This window comes from Camelina sativa, chromosome 7 (assembly GCF_030686135.1).
Source record: "Camelina sativa cultivar CO46 ecotype springtype chromosome 7, ASM3068613v1".
NCBI classification, from domain to species: domain Eukaryota; kingdom Viridiplantae; phylum Streptophyta; class Magnoliopsida; order Brassicales; family Brassicaceae; genus Camelina; species Camelina sativa.
Genome location: NC_141886.1, coordinates 32,825,529 through 32,847,522, shown reverse-complemented (window position 1 = coordinate 32,847,522; position 21,994 = coordinate 32,825,529). Strand labels below are relative to the sequence as shown.

The following is a 21,994-nucleotide window of genomic DNA, read 5'->3' as shown; positions in this document are numbered from 1 at the left end:
TTCAAGGACACTTGAATGAATTAATATATATATATATATATATATATATATATATATATTTAAACTGCGTGCATAATGTTTATACATGTATTCTCAACATGCATAATGCATTTTTTTTTCGTTGCATAATGTATCCTAATTTGTAAAAAATTGGTAATAGATAATAGATATCAATCAGAAAGAAAAGAAGAAAGAAAAAAACTGAAAGTTGTGGCGCCACTTGCGAAGTAAACTAAACTTTGGAGATGGAGCACTGAGGACTACAGCTGGACACGAGAGCAGTGGGGCTGCAGCTGCTAACTGTTGGCTGGCCCAAATGGGTCAAAACCTTTCCTCATATAACGGTCCAATATATGACCGTTACATGTAATATAGTAATTATTGTTTCATCTCAAAAATATACTTTTCGAAAGCTCCTTTGATTTACCAAAAAAATCGAACTTTTGTTTACACATATACGAAATTCGGTTTTCAGAACCTTCAAAATTCATGATGGAACTCTAGAACGTTGTTATGACGCTCCATGAGTTTTTTTTTTTTTTTTTTTGCTATTACAATAATTTTATATAGTATATGAACATATTATTGGGCTATTTCACAATTCAATAAAAATTTCGGATAGATTTGGATGTAATCATCAGTTAAATAATAAAGTAAAAAAAATAAAAAATGAAGTCTCACATCCCATTTAATAAAATATAAGCGGGTGTTATATTGGTCAAAATAATTCTATTGGAAAACAAAAAATGATGTAAGAAAGAAAAATAAAATGATGTAAGCAAACTTAGTCCATAAGCTACATTTGCACTTTTTCCACGACAATACTTTAGTCGCTTCAATCAAGTGCGTTGGTTAATTTTATACTGTATTTAGTAAGTGAATACTATATCCTTTCATCCTTTGCCCCCACACTCATGTCACTAATACCACTTTATTGGTCTCTAGACTAATCTGGTTATATGTGCCCATAACTTATTCTAATTCAATAACTGAAGTAAGAAATATCACCCTACAAATCAACATTAATATTTGAAATTAGTGAAATGGGCGTATAACGGTATAAGTAAATATTGCTAAAACCATTCCTTTGCTATATAGAAAACAAGAACAAAAACAGTTTCACTGAAAATATGAATGGGGAATGGCTCTGACCTTTGAGTATAGATGCTTTGGTATTGTTTTTTTTTTGGTAAATCAAGTGGCCGTTACGCGAGTCCAGAATCTACGATCCTATGATGGTCAGTCAAGTGGCCGCTACTTGAATTCAGAATCTACGTTCCTATGATGGTTAAAGATATCGTAATGAATATCTTACTTTCTTATAGTATTACATAAAGTATTTTTCGTATGATTGATTAGGCTTGGAGAATTTTTTATTTATTTTTATTTTCTATAAGTATCTACAGCCATATTGAAAATAATTATCAACTAGAATTTAAGTTTTAAGAGAGATCGAAAACTCAAATTTGTTCACATATCATACTTTACATGTTGGAAACAAATATTATAAAAAAAACACAATTCTACAAACTTATATAGAAAACTCAAAACTACAAAGAAAGGTTTTGTAAATCACATCAGTAAAAAGAAATTTTCATGACATTTTTTTATAACGTCATTCATACAACACAAGGACGACAAATTACAAATTTTATTAGTGATGTGAATTACAAAAACGTAAGCGAAAACACGTCACATGAAGTAGCTAAAAATATCTACATATTAGAATTAATGGTATGTGATTGTAAATGATGTGTAAGATTATCGGGACAAGTTGGTGGAAAGTACGGTAAACAATTAGATATGTCATTAACAAAACTAGGAAAGCGACTCGTGCGTTGCTGCACAGGGAGGTGAAATCCTAAATTGAAATTTAACACTTGAAATTCATCTTAAATTCTTTCTTTTCTCAATCAATTTGATCATTTTCACTTCTTGCTATTGCTTTCTGCTGATTAAAAAGCCAAAAATTCATTTCAATATTATTATATTTTATGTTGTCACACACAAAAGTGAGCCTTTTTAGAGCTTGATTTACTATGAACATTACTTTTAACCATATATAAAATTTCATTTATGTTTGTCTCCGACTATATGGTGCTATATATTGGTATCCTTTCTTAATTCGCTATTAGAAATTGTGTTTGTTGTTGATCATTATCAATCGAAATACATACGAGGCTGCTTATCTCTTGGTTTATTTATTGTATCGAGAAAATACTAAATGCCACTTGTCGAAGGAAGGTCGAAGATTGGGATCGGAGTAGATGGCTGGATTGAGTTTCGTTTCCCCTTTACTTTGATACGCGATTTCTCTTTCCATAGATTACTAATTCACAAATCACAATCAATATTCCGATGTTGTAAGCAAGTGGAGTTTGTATACAAATGATTTACTATGAACATTACTTTTAACCATATATAAAATTTCACTTATGCTTGTGGATGTTTTTTTTCTCACTTTTAGATATGTACAAAACCAAGTTTTATATGACCGACCAATCAAACCTAATTGGTTAGTATAGAGTAACTCACATTCTTCAGCTACAACTTTTAGAGATATATATTTGGCAATGCTTTCCACAGTTACATGCATGTTGGTCTCACGTTTTCCGTCAAAAGACCCCCTTCTTTCCTCCCTTTTAATGGGTTAATCTTGATTGTCTTATTTCCTACTAACACATTTGATACATGGATTTGTAATATTTGCTTCAAATCACATATTCCTCTTTGGAAAAGAAAAAAAATCAAGACGTAACAGACTAAGAATGCATATAGACAAAACTTGTACACTCATCAGCTATTCAATCAAATCAATTCAATTAAACTACAAAAGTTCAGAAAATTAATAAAATATAGAACAGAGGATTTTATGTTGGTCTCTCCCAATCCATCCCATTCCACTGTGTCGGCTGCTCTCCTTCCAGGCTGCATCTCCCTCTATTTGATTTCCCACTTATGTCTATGAATCGGTACCATCATGTTTTTCAATAAACACAGCGAAAACAAAGTCGATGTGGTGAAACAGGTGATAATAATATCTCACCTTTTAATGTTCTCTTCTTTAGGTTAAACACTAATTTTATAAATTTCTTGCATTTTCTTTTTTTTTGGCAGATTCCAGATCACTCTAAAAGTGACTGTTATACATTATGTTTTTAAAAAGTTGTATATACAGATTAGAAAGTCATCAAAGACTAAATAAGTTACCTTTAGTAGATCTTTTCTTTCTAACTTGACTTTTCATTTGGTCGTGTTTACGCTTTCTAGAATTTAATTTTGTGTTGTCACAAGTATGTCTGGCTTTTTCTTCGGCACTCTATTTCCATGCTCATTTGTAATATTTCTATATATTATCAAAATGTTTGATACCGAGAAAGTATAAGAAATTATAATTCAACTAAAAATTTTAAAAACTTTATTTACAAAAAATGTAAACTAACCTGGATCATGAACATCTAATGGACATCCTACAAACAAATTTTTTTTTTTAACATTTATACCATGTTTGTTAGAAAAAATAAATAGGTTAAAATAAGAATATATATAAACTTATAATTATACCATGTTTGTTAAAAAAATTTGGCTTATCTGTAGCTCTAGCATCATTGCATATCACCATGCCTCTCGTATCTTGGTTTTGTTTTTTCCAGAAAGTCAAAAAATAAAATATGCACATTAAGAATCAAAAACATTAGCCATGCAAAAAATATGGCACACGTACTTAATAACATTAGCCATGCAAAAACATGAAAACCGGAAAGGCTAAAAATTTTGAAGAGACTAAAAGTTAACAAAACTAAGATTAATGTATGAACTTAATAGTGTCGACTAACAATAATAATAATCTAACCGAGAAACACTACAGGTCATTCGCAGCAAAAATATTAAATTACCTTGAATTAGAGATTGATGCTTGAAAGTTAAAAAACACTTCAATAATACAATTCTTTAGTACTCAGAAAACAATTGTTCGAAACTTGTTTATGTAGTCAAGAAAAGTTTATATATAATAAACAAAGAGGTGTAAGACATAGAGGTGAAAAATGTAAATGTGTAAAAATTAATAGATGTGAAACATGGAGGTACAACAAAGAGGTGTAACACATAGAGGTGTGAAATTAAAAGGTGTAAAAATTAATGGATGTATTTTTGAAACCATGAGGTACAACAAAGAGATGCAAAGACTAAGGAGGTGTGATTTAAAAGGTGTAAAAATTAATGGTTGTGATTTTTGAAACCAGGAGGTACAACAAAGAGATACAAAAATTAAGAGGTGTGATTTTTGAAAGATGGGGGTGCGATGAAAAAACACGATTAATAATTTTAAACCGTTGGATTAAAAGTAGAACTAATCTCATCCGTTGGATTAAAAGTTGACACAAAAAAGTGGGTTTGCTATTATATAAATGTGTAAAAATTAATAGATGTGAAACATGGAGGTACAACAAAGAGGTGTAACACATAGATGTGTGAAATTAAAAGGTGTAAAAATTAATGGATGTATTTTTGAAACCATGAGGTATAACAAAGAGATGCAAAGACTAAGGAGGTGTGATTTAAAAGGTGTAAAAATTAATAGATGTGATTTTTGAAACCAGGAGGTACAATAAAGAGATGCAAAGACTAAGATGTGTGATTTAAAAGGTGTAAAAATTAATGGATGTGATTTTTGAAACCAGAAGGTACAACAAAGAGATGCAAAGACTAAGAGGTGTGATTTTTGAAAGATGGGGGTGCGACGAAAAGACACGATTAATAATTTTAAACCGTTGGATTAAAAGTAGAACTAATCTCATCCGTTGGATTAAAAATTGACACAAAAAAGTGGGTTTGCTATTTATGTAATCTAGAATTCTTGATTGACTTTCGTAGCTTAAACAATCATTCTTTTCTAGTTTGATATTAATATCCTCATACTGAAAATTAGAATATCCTTATGAATCTCACCAGTAACTTTCAAGAGTTATCAAACATTGAAACCCTAAAAAAAAAGTGTAACAAAACATGATACATCAAGTATTTATTACACACATATATTTTTACACGTAACAGATAATTAGTTCCATGGTCATCGTTAAATTATCCGACGATAATGTAAATTAAAAAAAAATCGGGTGGATTAAACCGGACCCATGTGGCCATCACTCTCCATAAATCCTAACCGTCCATCTAAGTTAGCGTAAATCTAACGGCGGATATCGAATCATACGCTACTTCCCTCCCTATATAAATTGAGAACAATGATGGTGAAGCGTGTACCGTACACACATACCCATACGAACCACTCACAATCCTTAAAAAGAGAGAGAGACTAAAAAGCTTCGGATCGGAAAAAATGGTTTCGTGGATGATGACGATCAAGGCGGTGCTACTCTCTAGCGGCGTCGCATCCGTTGTTACGTTACTTAAAGTCTCTGTACCTGTAGCTGTTGATTTCTCCGTGTCGCAAGCTCCGATCTTATGGAGGTCCTTGTTGTCGTGGCTGAAACCTCCGTATTTGTACGTCGTGACAAACGGAATCATCATCACTATCGTTGCTTCTTCAAAGTATTACCGAAGCCACCATGACCGTCATGAAGAAGAAGATGAGATCGTTGTATACGGTGGCGGCGGTGGTGGTGGTTATAAGATCCAGACGGAGGAGCTGAGTGTGACTCAACATCAAGCTCCTCCGCGGATGTTGGAGGTTAAGGATTTGGATACCGGTGCGCATTTTGGTTTCGTTGTGGCGAATCCGGAGGCGGAGGAGCTGGAATTGAAGGCGGTTGAGGAGAAGGAGGAGGAGATTACAGATGCGGCGAAGGCGACGGCGGAGGAGGATGAAATTAAGAAGGAGCTTAAGAGTGTGATTATGGTGGAGAATTTAGATCTGGTTAAATCCGATTTCGTACCGCCGTCAAATTTTAATCAGAATCGTCTTCCGCCGAGGATGATCGAATCAGAGAATCTTCCTCCTCCGATGGAGAAGCCTCTGGTTGCTTCAAGGATCGGTCACCGGAAATTGATGAAAGCAAGCCAAGAAGGTACTGATTTGATTCTTTCACTTTTAACAAATTAAAAAAAAAACAGAGGAAGAAGATGATGATGACGTCATGTTAAACCAAAAAAAAACGGTTAGGTAGATTGAAAATTCAAAACTGGCGTCGAGAACACGCGTCGGTGGACCAAAGGGTAAATTCGTAATTTAATATAATTATTCCTTTGTTTAATTCAGGTGGGAGAGCTTTGAGAGTGACGAAGCCGAAGAAGGGGAACGAGACGTTGGAGAACACGTGGAAGATGATAACGGAAGAGAAGAGTAAGTTATACCGGAGATCTGATACGTTTAGCCGTAGAGATTCCGGCGGTGGTGGTATTGACGGCGAGGCGAAACCGGTTTATAAGAAATCGGAGACGTTTAGGGACAGAACTAATTATTACCAGTCGTTAGAGACGGCGAAGATGAGGAAAGAGCCGTCGCTGAGTCAGGACGAGTTGAATCGGCGAGTTGAAGCGTTTATAAAGAAGATTAATGAGGAGATGAAGTTGCAGAGGATGGAGTCGCTCAGACAGTACAAAGAGATAACTAGCCGTGGGGTTTAAGCTTCTTCTTCTTCTTCTTCTTTTTTACTGCTTTTTTTTTTTAATCTTCGTTTAAATTTTTTTATTGGCTCTTTTTTATACACAGTAAAATTAGGAAAAAAAATAGAAAAAGAAGATTAGTTAGATGTCAAAAAAAAATTACAGTGAAAGAAAAAAATCTGTTGATTAAATTTGTGAAGCTTGAGGATTTTATAGTCAATGCTTTGAAGGGGTTTTTTTTTTTTTTGTTTTTGTTTGTGTGAATGTGTGTATAATTTTGGTCAGCTATAAATTTGGTTTGTAAATATTAATGTGTTGGTTTGACAAAAAAAAAAAAGATATATTAATTGAATATATACACTTGGTTGTTACTTGTTATTGTATTATGCCAAAGCCAACCCAAGTATTGCTAATTTGCTATGATTGTTCTACACAATTTGTTCATATAAATTTTGAACATTTTAAATTTAAATTCATAGACATGACCATTTTAAATTTATATCTAACGTGGAAATATAAAACTTTGGAATTTTTTTATAAAAGTTCAATTTGGATTTAATTGGTTGTATTGCAGTACCACGTAAATTGTGGTAAGGTTTCTTGTAAATGAGTAATTTTTTAAGAGTTTGTTAAAGTGTAAACACTTTTATTTCATCAACTTAGCTTCCAAACTCTGTTGTCACAATCGCGCATATCAAAACCGACTAACTTCCGTCTCTAACTAACTTTCATGACTACTTACTTGATCTATACTATATATATATATATATATATGCACACACTCGTAAGATATAGAGATTTAGTTGTGGACATGCATGAAAGAGTTTTAAAGAACCATATACAAACGTTTTTGGACGATTTTTTTTTTCAGGCAATGTATTCTTGTTTTCTATCTTTATTATTCTCTTAATATGAATATCTAATAATTCACCATATTTTTTTCTTTAATATGATATAAACTAATTGTGTAAGAGCATTGCCATTCAATCCGAATAATACTTTCCAAAGCATAAAGATAAGTCTAACAAATACATAGATATATCCGGCAATATGAACCCCATACACATTGATTTTAGTTAGGTAGATCTCGTATACTCATCTACTGTATTTGAATATATGATTTTTTTTTTGCATTGTATAATAGCATCGTAACTATAATTGGAATTGATGTATTTGTTCAGTGAATCTCATCTAGCATTATGATAGAGAACCTCTTTCTAACAAATAACTATGATATAATTATGTATAGGATAATATTATTTTTGTTGTCACAACCATTCGACATTTATCTAAAACAAATATACAATGATTTTTCAAAGATTTGAACTTGTTTATAATTTGGACAGTCTTCTTAGAAAAAATACAGAAATATACAAGGATTTAAACGACCAAAAATTAAAGAAAAATACGATAGGTGCATATGAAAAATCAGTTTCATGGAATACGGTGGGTAAACTAAATACACCTTGTAGACAGGTGGGGTTTGCTTGTGAATGAATTTTCTTTCTCAATTAGACTTTTCTTAGAATAAAAACACAAAAGAAAGGTTTTTATATAATGTAAAACAAAAAAAGGTTTAAATTTTTATATCGTCGAAAACAAAATTCAACTCCCATCAACTATAATTTCGAAAACAATATATGATAAAAGATAATACGACAATTAGTGGTGTGTCATGCATGTACAAGAACACCAACCACTAAACTACTCAAATATGGAAAATTAGTTGGAATGATTCTAACATACGTTAAATGGTTTTAATTATATCATATATACTCTGGAAAATTAGTTGGATTGAAAATTCAAATACTTATAGATAGAAAACAAAGTTTGTTAAAAAAAAACTAAAAGTAAATAGATGATAGTTGAGGAACTTAATGGCACTTTCTGTTATGTCTACGTGAAGTGGGAAAATTATCTATCGGCACGCACATCTGTCGTCTGCAATAGTGTATTTTGGGTTTGTATTTGCCAAATTGCAGTAAGACCATCATGAGAATGGACCGACCAGATTCGGGTTATTTCTAAGAGAGAGTATGACTTTGAGATAGAGACATGAGTCATTTATTCCTTTTCCCTGTTTAAACTTTTTTTTTATTTTAAAATTATTCTATCTTTTTTTTTCCAACAAATTATTTTATTTTCTTTTTCAAGTATATATTTATTTTTCCTTATTAGTTACTTTAAATTCTGAAATGGTATCATGAATTCATGTATCTTCATATTCTCTCTCACATATATTTCTTGATCTTGTAATTTTAGAGCAGAATATCTAGCTTGTTCATGGAGATTGTTGTTTTCTATTTTGTTTTTTGTAAATTCTACTATTTCTTTTGCTAGGGTTACCAATCATAGAATTAATGTCCACTGAACTAATAAAACCATAAACCTATACCAAACTAACAAAAAAAATTCTACAAAACCAATTAAAAACCGAACCATTACCAAGCCCGAGTGTCCACCGCTATCAAAACTCAAAACAAAATTTTCTAGTGCAAAAAGTCAAGTTCGTCTATTCATATAATGCTGACTTTATTTCAACTATCACCCAACTCCTCCTCGAAACCAATTAATGCACTTTGTAGCTAATATAATTCCCTTATAAACAAACAACTACAAAATCCTTTACATATAACAAAACATATAAAACATTTTTCTCTATAAATAAACATTTCTCTTTACTTCACGAACCACTGAATCAAGAAAACCAAATCCAACTTTTACACAAAAGAATGAATACAAAACTCAGTTTCCTCTTCATGATTTTGCTTCTCACACTTACACTCTCCCATTCACGCCCGACCCGACCCGAATCATCAACCGGAGCGTACTCGGATCAACTCAAGAAAAACTCCAAAGGTAATAATAATAACAAGAATGACAAGGGCTATGGATCATCTGGGGGATACTTTGGACCTGGAACCGAACCAGGAACCGGTTTTGGTTTACCAGGTTTCAGTGGAAAAGATTGGGGAAACATGGGTGGAGGATACGGCGGTGGTTTCGGTGGACCTAGTGGGGGATATAGCAAAGGAGGTGTGGTGAGACCAACCGTGGTGTGTAAAGAGAAAGGTCACTGTCACATGAAGAAGCTGACCTGTCCTGCCAAGTGTTTCAAATCTTTTAGCCGCTCTGGCAAAGGATACGGTGGTGGTGGTGGAGGCGGTAGTTGCACCATTGATTGTAAGAAGAAGTGTGTGGCTTATTGTTGAAAATGTGAATGTCGTGGTAAATGTTTATTTATATAAATATATTCTTATATAGTCTTTTCAATCTTTCTCGATTTGGTATGTTTTAATTTATCTTACAATAAATGATATATCATATGGTTGGCTACTTTAACCAAAAATGTCCAAAACTGTAGACTCTGTAGTAAACATCAGTGGATACAAAACTTTATTCAGACTAATCTCTATGACATGTAAAAAACTAATCCAAGATTATAGAAATGTTAAATAGCCACTAGCCAATAATGTGATATAGAAACACAAACGCAACACATAAAGACGGGTTCTCATAAAAACTAATATAATCCCAAAATGGTATGAATCTGAACTCTCACTTTTGAACAAACAAATTTACATGAGATAAAGGTACAAGGAAAAATTGAATCTTTTTTTTTGGTTTACAGCAGAGAGGGAGAGAGAGAGAAAGGCAGAATCTGAAAAATGAAAGTAACAGTGAAGATTAAGTACACAAACCAAGAATTTTACAAGGAGAGCTCTCAAACAGCGGCTCTTAAAGCTCCTCTTGCCGCTTCCCGTCTCATTTGATCTTGTTTCCCGCTGCCTCGGAAGAACATATACACTTGCTGCTCAAACAAAACGAATCCATCCCAAAATCCAAATGTTAGAAAACGATTACAGATGTATAAAACCATGTTCAAAGACTGATATATTAGTGATGGGAGTAGAAGAGAGACCTGAATAACCCATATGCTAACCACTGATTCGAGGCAGAAAAATCCAAATCCAATGAAGTAGAATATCTGTAAACAGAACACATATCAGATCATTGATCCATATGATCAGATCATGCTTTCAGGCTTTAATCTTAGAACTGTTTTAAAGATCCTTGAAGATCATCAAAGGGTGAGAGAGAGCTTACCCCAACAATTGCTTGACCGCTTAAGACATCTATTGCAGGTAAGATCCCACTGTTACAAGAAAGAAAGATCGATTACAAAATAAGGTTAGAGAATTTTCCAAACACTGATAACAACTACTTATGCAGCTATTATTTAGTGGAGTATGCCAGTAACAGGTACCAGAATGGTTATCAAGATTCCGATGTTTTTTTGAGCATGCGATAAAGATTTGGAACATAAAGATTACCATACACAGTGACAAGATCAATCTTCAATCGTTTAGAGAGTTCTATAAAAAAAGAAACTTACGCAAGAGATTTTCCTTTGAAGACGACAGGTGGGGCAACTGCAGCAAAGACGCAGAAAGCAATGTGGAGCTGCAGCAAGAACAAGGTGTCAGAACTAAATGTAAGAAAAAACCATAGATGTAAGAAAAAAAACATAGAAGCTAATCATCGCTCACCATGTAGAACAAGAAAAACCATCCAAAGCTCAATGCACTATCAGTTCTGCAAATATTCATAAAAAAATGTGATAAACTCAGTAACATAATATTCTGAACAACAAATCTAGACTTTGAAAGTAGAAGAATCCAAGTAAGAAACCTGAAGGCACGGTAGAGTGGCCGATACCATAACACATAGCCTCCTGGCACACCAGCTATGAAGTAAATTACAGCAAGAAGCCATATCGTCACTCCTGCAAGACATAAAACCAAACTCTTGTTAAAGCCAAGACATATCAGTTAAGAAATCCTAGAGGAGAACGAGCAAACTTTGAAATAGACTTAAAAACAAACCTTCTCCTTTGATCCAAGCTGTAGTAACGGCAATGATATTCCAGAAAAGACAAAGAACCAAACCTGCCAAACATGAATTACATGTGTGTCAAATAAATGAATAAAGAAGTAACGAGTATAGAAACAAATTTGATCCCTTTAACTTGAATACAAAAGCAGAAAAGAGTAAGAATTTGTATCATATGAAAAATGTTAACTTAGGACAACAAAATATGTACCCAAATAGGTTGCAAAAGTAACATATTGTAGTCTTTGGAGATGAACTGGAATTTCATTTGCAATGTCATGGTGTATAATAGGGAAGAACGGCGGCCAGTTTTTCACTTCGATAACAATTCCAGCTGCATAGAGAGAACCACAAAATTAATGACTTCGATAGAGAAAAAACATATCTAAGTTAAAACAGTTAACAACACGTTGAAATCGTCAAGGACACAGCTGGGAAACAAAGAAAGGCTTGAAAAGAGTATATTGCAGTACCTCGTGCAGCAGCATCTTCTTTCCGTTTGAGGTCCTACATAGAACCACAAAATAAAACATTCAAATGAATAACAACACAGTTACTAGGTAATGCAAATTTCAAAAGGTTTAAAAATGTAATCCAGGATACAAAACTAATAACAATCATGTCTGAACCATTGCAAAGAGCTATCTAAAGATTACAATTCTTTAAAACAAGAGTCAAAGTCTCCAGTCTTTTTAATTCATAGAGCTTTAAAAAGAACAAAAACTGAGAAAAAGATCAAAACGAAGGAGAAGGCTTATAGTGGTTAAGTCAAAGCTTTTATCTTTTAACTAATTATAGCAGTCAATATACCTGCTCCCGTCTTCTTAGCTCAGCTTCTTTGGCCTGAAGTTCTTTCTCTTTCTTCTTCAAATCCTGGATTCCCAACAAGTCACAAAACATTATCACTACTAACTCCAAGATCCACAACCTAATCACAAAAAAAAACACATCTAATAAAAATCTCTAACCAACCTGTGTACCACCAGGTCTGTCAAGAGGAATGTCTACTGTACGACCATAATCGAATCCAACTGGCTCCGGAGGCAAAGGTGAAAGTCTCGAATTCGATGCAGGCGGAACACCTTTAGGATTCTAAAAACAACATAATTGGATTCACAAATCAGTTTAAGAAAAGCATAACAAACCCCCAAGAACAATACTTAATTAATTAACCAAAAACGTATAGATTTCGATACAAAGGTAGAAACTTTATCAAATCTTTCATTACAAAATCTCATATAAACCTCAATTTCGTTGAACCCAGTTTCAGAATCTAAGTTACAAGTACACAAACCAGTGGAGACAATTTATCTAATCAACAACAAAAACTTAAACCCTAAGTAAAAAAAAACCTAATAATTTTTTTACAAGATTCAATTCGAAAAACCCATAGATGGAAGAGCGATTAAAGTTGTAGTTTTTACGAGTTAAAATCCCAAAAGTCAAAAAAAGCTTACAGCGAAAGGATTGACTTCTTCTTCTTCAGCGAAAGGATTTGGATCATAACGATTAGCCATGGCTATGTAAGATTAAAGCTTCAGACGATTCAACGTGCTAGATAGATATCTGAAGAAGAAGAAGACTTTAGAGATCGATCTAAGATCTTGAGCACGGACCGAGGAATAGCCGAACGTTGAAGACAAAGCTTATATGCAGACATATATTAATTACACAAAAGCGTGTCTTATTAAATTAGTAAATAATATATTTTGGGTTTATACTGTTAAATGTTAATCACCTGTAATCTGATCTGATTTTATTTTTTAATCTTCCTTAGTATTTTTTTTTTTTGACAGCAGTCTTCCTTAGTACTTTACACTTAATATTTCAATATTTTATTAGTTGTAAATTAATTTATTAAGCAAAAATTAATTAGTACCTTTTATATATATATATATAATTATTCAACGACTCAAGTTTCAAATAATTTGAATTTTCTAATGAGTACATAGGAAGAATTGAAATTGTCCTTCTTTTGGTCAATGATCTTGTCTGCTTCTAAGAACATTTGAAAAGTCCATCACAAAATGTTTTTTTCTTAAAAAATCCATTTTAGTTGTCCTTTTAATTAATAGAGAAATATAGAAAACACAGTTCAAATTTTAATAACAATTATTACAAAACCATTAAATTTGGCTGTCTTTGCCTTATATATATGTTTTTTTGTCAATGTGAAAATGATGGAGAGAACCTTTAGTGTGATATTTTCTTAACGTTTATATCCACAAAGAAAAAGAGAGTTTATTGAGATTTTTTTTTTTTTTAACTTTATCCCTAAATGTATATTTTTTTAAAACCGATTTTAATATGACCCCTTTTTTCCATGAAAACATGCTAAAGCCTAAAAGAATAGGAATTAATCAAAGATGGAGAGAGACCAAACCACATCTAAAGAAGAAGACCATGAAGAACTACACTAATCAAGGAGAGTAAAATGATCAAACTATTGACTTATCACTTATATATAACAATGAGAGCCCAAAAAAAACAGAAACTTTTCTATATTTAATCTGAGTAGAAACTGTATGTGTTTTTATTTTTTTTATTTTTTATGTTGTAGTCTCTTCAGCTTTCCTCTGCACTAAACTTGGAATCACACTACTTCTTTTTAATCTCCGGTTGTTACCATTTCTATTCCGAGTCGATGAAGACCGGTCCACCCAATTTTTGTCTTCTGCAACAGCTTGGTTCCACCGTTCTTTAAAAGTTCGAAGCTCCCATGTTGATTGCCTCCGTATCTGCTTACAAAACACACACAAATCACACTCCTGCTCTATGGACAAAACCAGTTTCGTCATGGGAAATAAACTCACCTCTGTTCTAGAATCAAAAGTCGGAGAGCCTCGTTTCTGTTTATAAAAAAAAAAAAGGTGACCAAAGTTGTGAGATGTCTGTTTATTTTACAGTCAAGAAATGAGGAATTGAATGTTAAAGATAGTGCTTACCCGAGTCACACCACTGCGAGCTGAGTTCTGTAATAATTAGGAAGAGAGATTATTCAGTATTTGGTATTATACAAGGAGAAGATGGAGGGGGAAGTGAAGAGTATCTAACCTTCTTATCAGGATCACCACTTCCACCTAGTGTTTGAATGCCTTGATGAAAGATATATTCGCTATCGACAATGCCTACTTTCTTGCTACGGTCACCCTATATAATATCATTTTAAACCGATTCATCTAGAGAATGCAATCAGGTCACAATGCTAATGAATGCTAGCGATGTTGTGAGGTCTTAAAGAAGAAGAAAACAAGAAACTGGGACTTTACCTGAGCACAGTATCCAATTTTCATATCCATTCCCCAACCATGAACCAGATCATTCTGCAAACCGCAAATAATCAACAAGAAGTTGAATGCAATTGCATTATAAGTAAACAGATTATCTTGTGTAAAAATACTTGTATTAGATTCCAAGTGCAAAACCAGGCAGATCTTGAAAACACTGGAGCCATTCCTTCAACAAATCTGGAAAAAGAGAGAAACAATGACATTAATGTCTGTGTCTTGGTATATAGAGAAGTCTTATATTGTTATGTTACTTAAGAAATTTTACCCGGTGCAGGGAGGCCCTTCGCTAGCATTTGAGCACTTCATATTTCCCCTACTGTCGTACACTCGTCTGCAGTTATTGTAACCATTTGATATTAAGTACTTAAAACACACAAATAACCAAGAGAAGTCCTTAACAAGTGGTTCACAGGAACTCACCTATGAAATGTTTTTGTTCTAGACCGGACTGTAAGTCTATGGTGAACTTCAGTTGAATTTGGGTGCAAGGCTGGTTGAGATATCTCCAGTCCTGCTGATTTAACTATCCTCAGGTACCTGCAGAGAGACTTGTTTAGAAAAGGCTCTCCAAGATTATACCTTTATAGGTTGTAAAAATCTACAAGTGAAGGGGAAAATGAAAATAAACCTTTGTGGATTGAAATTTTCCACTCCAAGATCTTCATCCCAAAGAAAAACATAATCATATGTGGAGACAATATCAGGATGGAGAAATCGTTTTGCGAACCACCTGAGTAAAATAAAAGTTTTTGAACAAAACCATTGTTACAAAGCTATACATAGTACAACCTATGGCTATAGTTGATCTTAATAGATTTTATATCAAATACATGTTAAATACCATTTTGTCTGGTTATGTGCAACTATGTGTATGGCTTTCGAGCTCCACTCTAGATCCCACCATTGATCCATGTTTCCGTCATAATGAAATAGAATTACAGTGAAATTTGCCGGAAGGAACTGAATACAACAAAGACACTAACATTAGAACAGAAACTATTCCACAAGCCTTGTTTATGTCACTGACATAAATAGACAAAGCATGCTTACCTTCTTTACAACAGCGTCAACATTATCCTTTTGCTTAAGTCCTACTGGCATTGCCAACAAGTTACGGTTGGTCAATTCGCCGCTCTATTTGTAAGACAACAACAGAGATCAGTAAATTACTCTAGCAACAAATATATTTGATTCCTCTATCTAACTTTAATATTACAGAAAAATCTAACCTTTGACCTCAAACTACTACTTGACCAAAGTGGCTTTAACTCCAAATCTGATCTAGGTTGCATGATACCAAAAGGCAAACCTTTCAACTTTTCACTGACCGGTTCAGATTCCTGAACAATCACGGAATAGGAAACTCACACATCAACTTTAAACCAGCAAAATGCATCAAACAGAAGAAACAAAGAGATTCAAAATGTTACCTTTGCCATCTCAAATGGATAATCTGTTTCTTCTATCTAAGTAAAGCATATACCAAACAAAGGAGTTATACATCAAAACATTTAAAACTTCTTTTTTGAAAGAAATCAAATTGAGCTCTTCCACAATACCTCTGTCTGTTCATATTGGATATTAGTGGTCTTATACCAAAAGATCAAAAGTACTGTACACATGAGTGCCATAACTGGCTTCATCTTCCACGATGATTTACCCTGCAAATTTCCATCATCCCCATATCAAAATCAAAATCCGCACTAACCGGGGTATCACAATTTGAAGTAACCGAGATCTATAGAGCAAAAAAGAAAAGCTTTACCCCATCTTGAGCATTGTTTCTTCTCTTCACAAGTGACTTCCATGATTTAATAGACGGTAAATCATGTTCCATAATCTATTTACCGAGCTACATGAACATCAAAATTCATCAAATTCCATACAAAAAAAACAAAAAGGCAATTCAAAATCTTTAAGCAATCAGAAATAACTCACCAAAGCCACCGTCTTTTGTGTTGTTCTTCCCTTCACAAGAACAGAGAATCAAAGAAACCAATTCAAACCTTCACCAAAATCTCAGTTTCTCTATATAAACCTGATCTACGCACATGCAAGAATGTGTGTCTTTCTGAGAAATCTACACGAGAAACACAAGAATCAGACGTCCATATAGCAAAATAAAAATCGAAACTTTATAATCTAATACAATAAAAAAAGGAGATAATTTCTCTCCGGAACAATGATAGATTAGAAGAAGATAATAACTTAAAAGAGAAACACAAAGATGGCTCCTTTCAGAGTGTATACTCATACACGCCCAGATACAGACGAACACAATCTGGGCCACTGTGAAAGCGAAACGGCTAAGGAAGGATTCGTATTAATAAAAAGACAAAAGCGTTTTCAAAATTGGAATTATAAATTTTCTTGGATTTCTTTTTGTTGCTTCTCCAGATCTAGGCAAAGTAAATACAACTCTAAATACTAGTAATGATAATTAAATTAAAGAGAAAAAAAAAAGTAAGATTTGGTTACACATTAATTACCAAATTAATAAGGTTATATTTAGGAAGAAATCTGGTCACACGAACTGTTCAACAATTTAAAATGACGGTGTAATAACTTTCAAAGATGGGATCTTTTTAATTAAGCCATGAGACAACAAAACAAAGAAACAGAGTAAAGAAGCAAGAAAAAAAAACAAACCTTAGGGCTTAAGAGAGATATCTGAACCTTGAAGATTGAAGAATCACTGTAATGAAGCAAACCCAGTTGGTAGATGGAAACCAAGAAGATACGTTTAGAGAGAGAGAGAGTAAAGTGTGTTCACTTTAAACGCTGAGATTTTTTTACCAAAACCAGTTTCTAGAAACCGATCGAAACCAAACCCAACAACAATGTTCTCTACTACTACGCGGAATCGAAAAAAAAAAAAAGAAGCTATGGTGGAGTGATTCGTGTCATCTGCTGAATCTATCTCTCTCTCTCTCTTCCTAAAAAAATAATAATTTAATTTAGTTGTTTTTATTAAGTTGGATTCTGCGACCAAATACGAGAATTAGAGGAATAATATTTTTATTATTTATAACGAAATAAATGTATTTTCCATGTTTTGCGATTAATCCTCAATTATTAGTATTAGTTTACAACAACTTTCAATAAGAAACAGAACACAAGTGTGTGAGTGTGTGTGTCTGTGGTTTGCAACTAAAGCAACTCCAAATCCAAAGCCAACCAATAAAGTTTTCTACTTCCTCGGGTTGTTCAACTAGAACATGACTTATTACTTATAGACTAGCTCCACTCCGATTGGCTTTTTTTTTTTTTTTTTTTTTTCACGTTTGTCCAAAGTTTGTTAACTCAGAGATGCTAAATCCTAAACCGGGATTAAACCATTCTTGGCTTATTATATTGAATTGAGATACTGTTTTGCATCTACTACATATTTTGCTAATTTCGAATAACATGTTAGTAATTTAAATTTTGGTCATTACCTACATTTATTCCTGAGAGAATGATATTTTAAGATCAATATTATCAAATAGCAATATATGATCCATATGGTCGTTGAAGATGGGAAAATTGATGATTTGATGGACATGGAAGAGCTTCTCTATTATTGGAATAGTCTGAATAACCCTATCTTCTTCCTTGATCTTGTTACTAGATTATCGCCGCCATAAAGCCTCTTTGATCGAATAAAAGCCCAATACGTTTTAAAAATTAGCCAAGTCCCACATCGGAAATATAATAAACAGATACTAACCCATAACTCCTATAAATAAAAGCTAATCCATTATGCTTTCACAATAGTGGGCTTTCCTGAAGGCCCGATTGTTGGAAAGTACCAATGTTTTTTAAACGTATTAGCGTTTTTTTTCTTTAGCTTTTTTTAACGTTTTTTATTTCAGCTTTTTAAACTTTTTTTTTTACGGATTTTATACTTTTTTTTTTTTTGGGTTTTTAAGGTGTTGAATTTTAAATTTGTGTAAGCAAACCGGATACAACATCCGGTCCATATTCTTTGTGGTCTGTAAGAGGTGTTCTAGGTCCAACATGCAATACATACATAACTTAAAAGTTTAACTCTTTTTTTTTAAACCACACTTTTTTCTTAATTTTTTTAAAAAACCTTTCTATTCATGTTATTTAAAATTTTTAAGTTTTAAAGGTTTTCTTATGAATAATACTAATATAAATAAATTGTTTTGTTTTCTTTGATATTTTTGTTTAAGGTTTTGCAGATAAATTTGTATGATATAATTTCCGGAGAAATTTTTTTTTTCTTTCCCAAGATTTTTTTTTGGACAGCAAAAAGGAAATTCCCATTTATCGTTTTATCTTTTTCCTTCCAATAAATTTAAGAAATACCGTCTGACTCGTCCAGACAACTGGTGAAATGTTTCAAACTAATATCTAAACTAAATTATCCTTCTTTTTTATTTTGAATAATAAACTAAATTATCCTTTGATGTTTAATTAACTTAAATTATTGCACAAATGGAATCAAATTATTGCAAAAGAAAAAAGGAATCAAATTATTGTGCAATACATATGAAACAAATGCAATATAATACTTTGTTGTAGTCTGTTTTATTTGTTTTTTACTATTTCTGATTTCTATAGCACTGAATAAGTTAAATCAAAACAAGAAAAAAAATATATATATTACGAATACAAACGAGGTATTAAGTCAATTCTTAAAAATAATAATTCTCAGGGTAATTGTTATCACACACGAGAGAGATTGCATAATTATGACAACAATGGAGATTAGAAGATGATTACTCGGTGAGGGGGACAACATGGACTCCAAGATGATTGATCATGTCACTTGCTTTTCCATGGAATCCAACAATTTTGTAGCCGACTTTGTAGAGTAGAAAGCTTGAGCTAGATTTGAATCCAACGGATATAGATGTTCGTTTGTTCGTCTTAAACCTAAGCATAGTTATAACTCCCACTTCACTTCCAATTACTTTGTCGTAACAACCATCCACGGCCGTAATGTATTCACTTGGATATTCCACATCAAACTGCCAAATTAAAGAATATCTTAATATATGTAAAGTATAAACACAATAAAATGTATCCTGCCACAAAAATAACAAAAACTGTAAAGTAATAGTTTAAAAAAAAAAAAAAAAACTGTGAAGTAATAGTTATCACCTCTTTGATATCAAGTGGTGTTTTGTTTCCATGATCGTCTCCAATAACCATCCGAGTGTCCTTATCGTACACAAACTTGAGGAATGCGATACCATTTTCGCATTGTCCTACATATATCTTTCTAACATTATCGTAAACACCATCGTCCCATGACTCTCCTCGACAACCACTTTGTGGTCGCAGTTTCTCTGCAGTAGGAGGAGGCATCATATAAAAGTATGCACCAATAGCAACAAGATCACGGTCATCATGACATCCATAAAACCCAACCACTGCACAACCTCTGTACTCCAACACGAATTTGGTACCAGACACGATTCCAAATGTCGGAGAAGTTCTGCCTTGGGATGACTTGAAAATCAATGACGTAATCCTCATCTCGCTAGGCCCAAATCTTTTGAAAGTCCCCTCCACACATGTGATCAATTCATTTGGATAGTCAAGCTCAAACTGCAATAGAATGAGACATCTCATAAAACACTAATCAATATCTTCTACCCTATGAATATATTTCGAGTATACGGGATTCAAACCTCTTCTTCTTCTTCTTCTTCTTCTTCTTGTATACTTTCCCACCCATGTTGACACCCTACAACTGTGTCATTGTGATTGTGGTAGTGAAATGTGATACTTTTTATGTTATTCTTATTAAAACTAACGTACACTTTTCTTAAGCTTTCGAAACCATCATCATCCCAAGATATGCCTCCAGTACCACCATGGCAATTTGTTCTAAGAGTTAGAATAGTTGTGACATATGCTTCAAGAGAGTTGAGATTCTTGTCAGCGTATCCATGAAAGCCCGTGATTTTTTCGCCCTTCTCTCCTAGTGAAAACTTCTTACCCTTTTCATATCCCATCACCTCTGAAGTCCTGAAGTTAGTTTTGAATTGAAGAGATTGGATAACACCAGATGCAACGTCGTAGTAACCGTCTACATATAATAGATGTTCATCGTAGAGATAATTGATCTTGAACTGCCAAAAAAAAAAAAAAAAATTAAGAAATGTGTAAGCACATAAAGATTAATAATTAAGTCAATAATAAAAAGAACTTCATGCATTATGTACCGTCTGTGTAAAACCGCTACCCAAGAGACCATGGATTGCCCCATCTTTGGGTTTTCCACGCTTGACATAATCAAATTTGATATATTGAATGCCTTCAAAACCACCTCGTACATGAATCTTTGCTATACCCTCATGGTCAGCTCCATCATCCCACTGATTGCCTCTCTTACTGCATTCCCCTTCCAACTTATTAGGATGATGATTCAAAGTAAAATATGCTCCAAGGGAGACGATGTAACCGTTCCTCAAATATCCATGAAAACCATTGATATTCTTTCCCTCAACTGCAAGTGTAAACTTGTCACCCTTTTCATATCCAATCAGTTCTGAAATCCTGAAATTGGTTTTGAATTGAAGTCCTTTGATATAACCAGATTTACAGTCGTAGTAAACCTCTACAGTTTTGAGGTGTTCATTGTTGTCATTGTTAATGTGAAACTGAAAAAAAAAAATTATAAAAAAATTAAATACGATTCACGTACTTAAAACCGATTAATGGAAGTTAAGTTTAGTATACCGTCTCATGTAAACCTTGACCGCTACCAACGGGTACTCCAAATTTCAACTCTCCACTCTTAACATATGTAAAGTCCAAGTAATCAATGCCATGAAGACCAACTCTAGCAAAAATCATGGCAACATCGTCATGGTCAAATCCATCATCGAAGATAAATCCATTTGTGCTGCCAATCACTTCCAATCTTTGTGCCATGTCCAACTAATTTAGATCTAACAGGCATAGAGTAGTACGCTTAATTATCAACTCAACAAATTGGGTAATTTCCCACATGTGTTTCTTTAATTATCTAGGGAATTTAATACTCTTTCACAACACAAAAAGTATCCAATTATAGGTTTTAAGTTTGAAGGAAGATCATTGAGGATTCAGAGGAAAGATGTTTAATCAGCAACATATTATGTTGAATTTATACAAATTTTCAAACATATATATGCTTATATATTTGAATTTACATTAACTAATTTGGACCAGAGATTCAGAATATCTAAGATGTTACAGCTGAAACAATAAAGAAGTCTGCATTAAGAGAAAATATAACCTTGGTG

The 21,994-nt window shown here is 33.1% G+C and overlaps 5 protein-coding genes across 8 annotated transcripts; 2 read left to right on the top strand and 3 right to left on the bottom strand.

Annotated features, from left to right (window-relative positions):
* Positions 1-5,079: 5,079 nt before the first annotated feature.
* LOC104703723 (uncharacterized) lies at positions 5,080-6,869 on the top strand. The gene is made up of 2 exons (XM_010419795.3): positions 5,080-6,026; positions 6,218-6,869. Exons 1-2 carry the CDS (start codon positions 5,339-5,341, stop codon positions 6,583-6,585), a joined length of 1,056 nt encoding a protein of 351 aa, XP_010418097.1. The 5' UTR covers positions 5,080-5,338; the 3' UTR covers positions 6,586-6,869.
* A 2,318-nt stretch (positions 6,870-9,187) lies between these two features.
* Positions 9,188-9,913, top strand: LOC104703722 (uncharacterized). The gene has a single exon (XM_010419794.3). The coding sequence runs from the start codon at positions 9,297-9,299 to the stop codon at positions 9,774-9,776; it is 480 nt and encodes a 159-aa protein (XP_010418096.1). The 5' UTR covers positions 9,188-9,296; the 3' UTR covers positions 9,777-9,913.
* Positions 9,914-10,104: 191 nt separating this feature from the next.
* Positions 10,105-13,371, bottom strand: LOC104703721 (secretory carrier-associated membrane protein 3). The gene is made up of 12 exons (XM_010419793.3): positions 12,915-13,371; positions 12,430-12,549; positions 12,268-12,330; positions 11,931-11,964; positions 11,669-11,791; positions 11,451-11,513; positions 11,257-11,350; positions 11,115-11,160; positions 10,961-11,028; positions 10,672-10,720; positions 10,487-10,552; positions 10,105-10,375 (listed from the first exon to the last, which is right to left on the bottom strand). The coding sequence occupies exons 1-12, from the start codon at positions 12,972-12,974 to the stop codon at positions 10,289-10,291; spliced, it is 873 nt and encodes a 290-aa protein (XP_010418095.1). The 5' UTR covers positions 12,975-13,371; the 3' UTR covers positions 10,105-10,288.
* A 521-nt stretch (positions 13,372-13,892) lies between these two features.
* On the bottom strand, positions 13,893-18,052 carry LOC104703720 (uncharacterized). Of its 4 annotated transcripts, none has more exons than XR_002032891.2 (17): positions 17,397-17,947; positions 16,686-16,827; positions 16,513-16,599; positions 16,307-16,408; positions 16,178-16,213; positions 15,977-16,087; positions 15,798-15,881; positions 15,589-15,707; positions 15,376-15,477; positions 15,168-15,284; positions 15,013-15,078; positions 14,883-14,924; positions 14,727-14,780; positions 14,512-14,607; positions 14,403-14,429; positions 14,271-14,306; positions 13,893-14,195 (listed from the first exon to the last, which is right to left on the bottom strand). XR_002032891.2 is itself a non-coding variant. In XM_010419791.3 (17 exons), the coding sequence occupies exons 3-17, from the start codon at positions 16,582-16,584 to the stop codon at positions 14,007-14,009; spliced, it is 1,278 nt and encodes a 425-aa protein (XP_010418093.1). In that variant the 5' UTR covers positions 16,585-16,599; positions 16,686-16,827; positions 17,397-18,052; the 3' UTR covers positions 13,893-14,006. The 4 variants fall into 4 exon arrangements, 2 of the variants coding, with proteins under 2 accessions (XP_010418093.1, XP_010418094.1); XR_015562660.1 differs by lacking the exon at positions 17,397-17,947 and adding an exon at positions 16,956-17,199; XM_010419791.3 differs by having other exon boundaries at positions 14,858-14,924; positions 17,397-18,052.
* Positions 18,053-19,431: 1,379 nt separating this feature from the next.
* On the bottom strand, positions 19,432-21,641 carry LOC104703719 (jacalin-related lectin 14-like). The gene is made up of 5 exons (XM_087458700.1): positions 21,447-21,641; positions 20,950-21,367; positions 20,393-20,793; positions 19,860-20,309; positions 19,432-19,726 (listed from the first exon to the last, which is right to left on the bottom strand). Exons 1-5 carry the CDS (start codon positions 21,639-21,641, stop codon positions 19,475-19,477), a joined length of 1,716 nt encoding a protein of 571 aa, XP_087314826.1. The 3' UTR covers positions 19,432-19,474.
* Between the last annotated feature and the right edge of the window lie 353 nt (positions 21,642-21,994).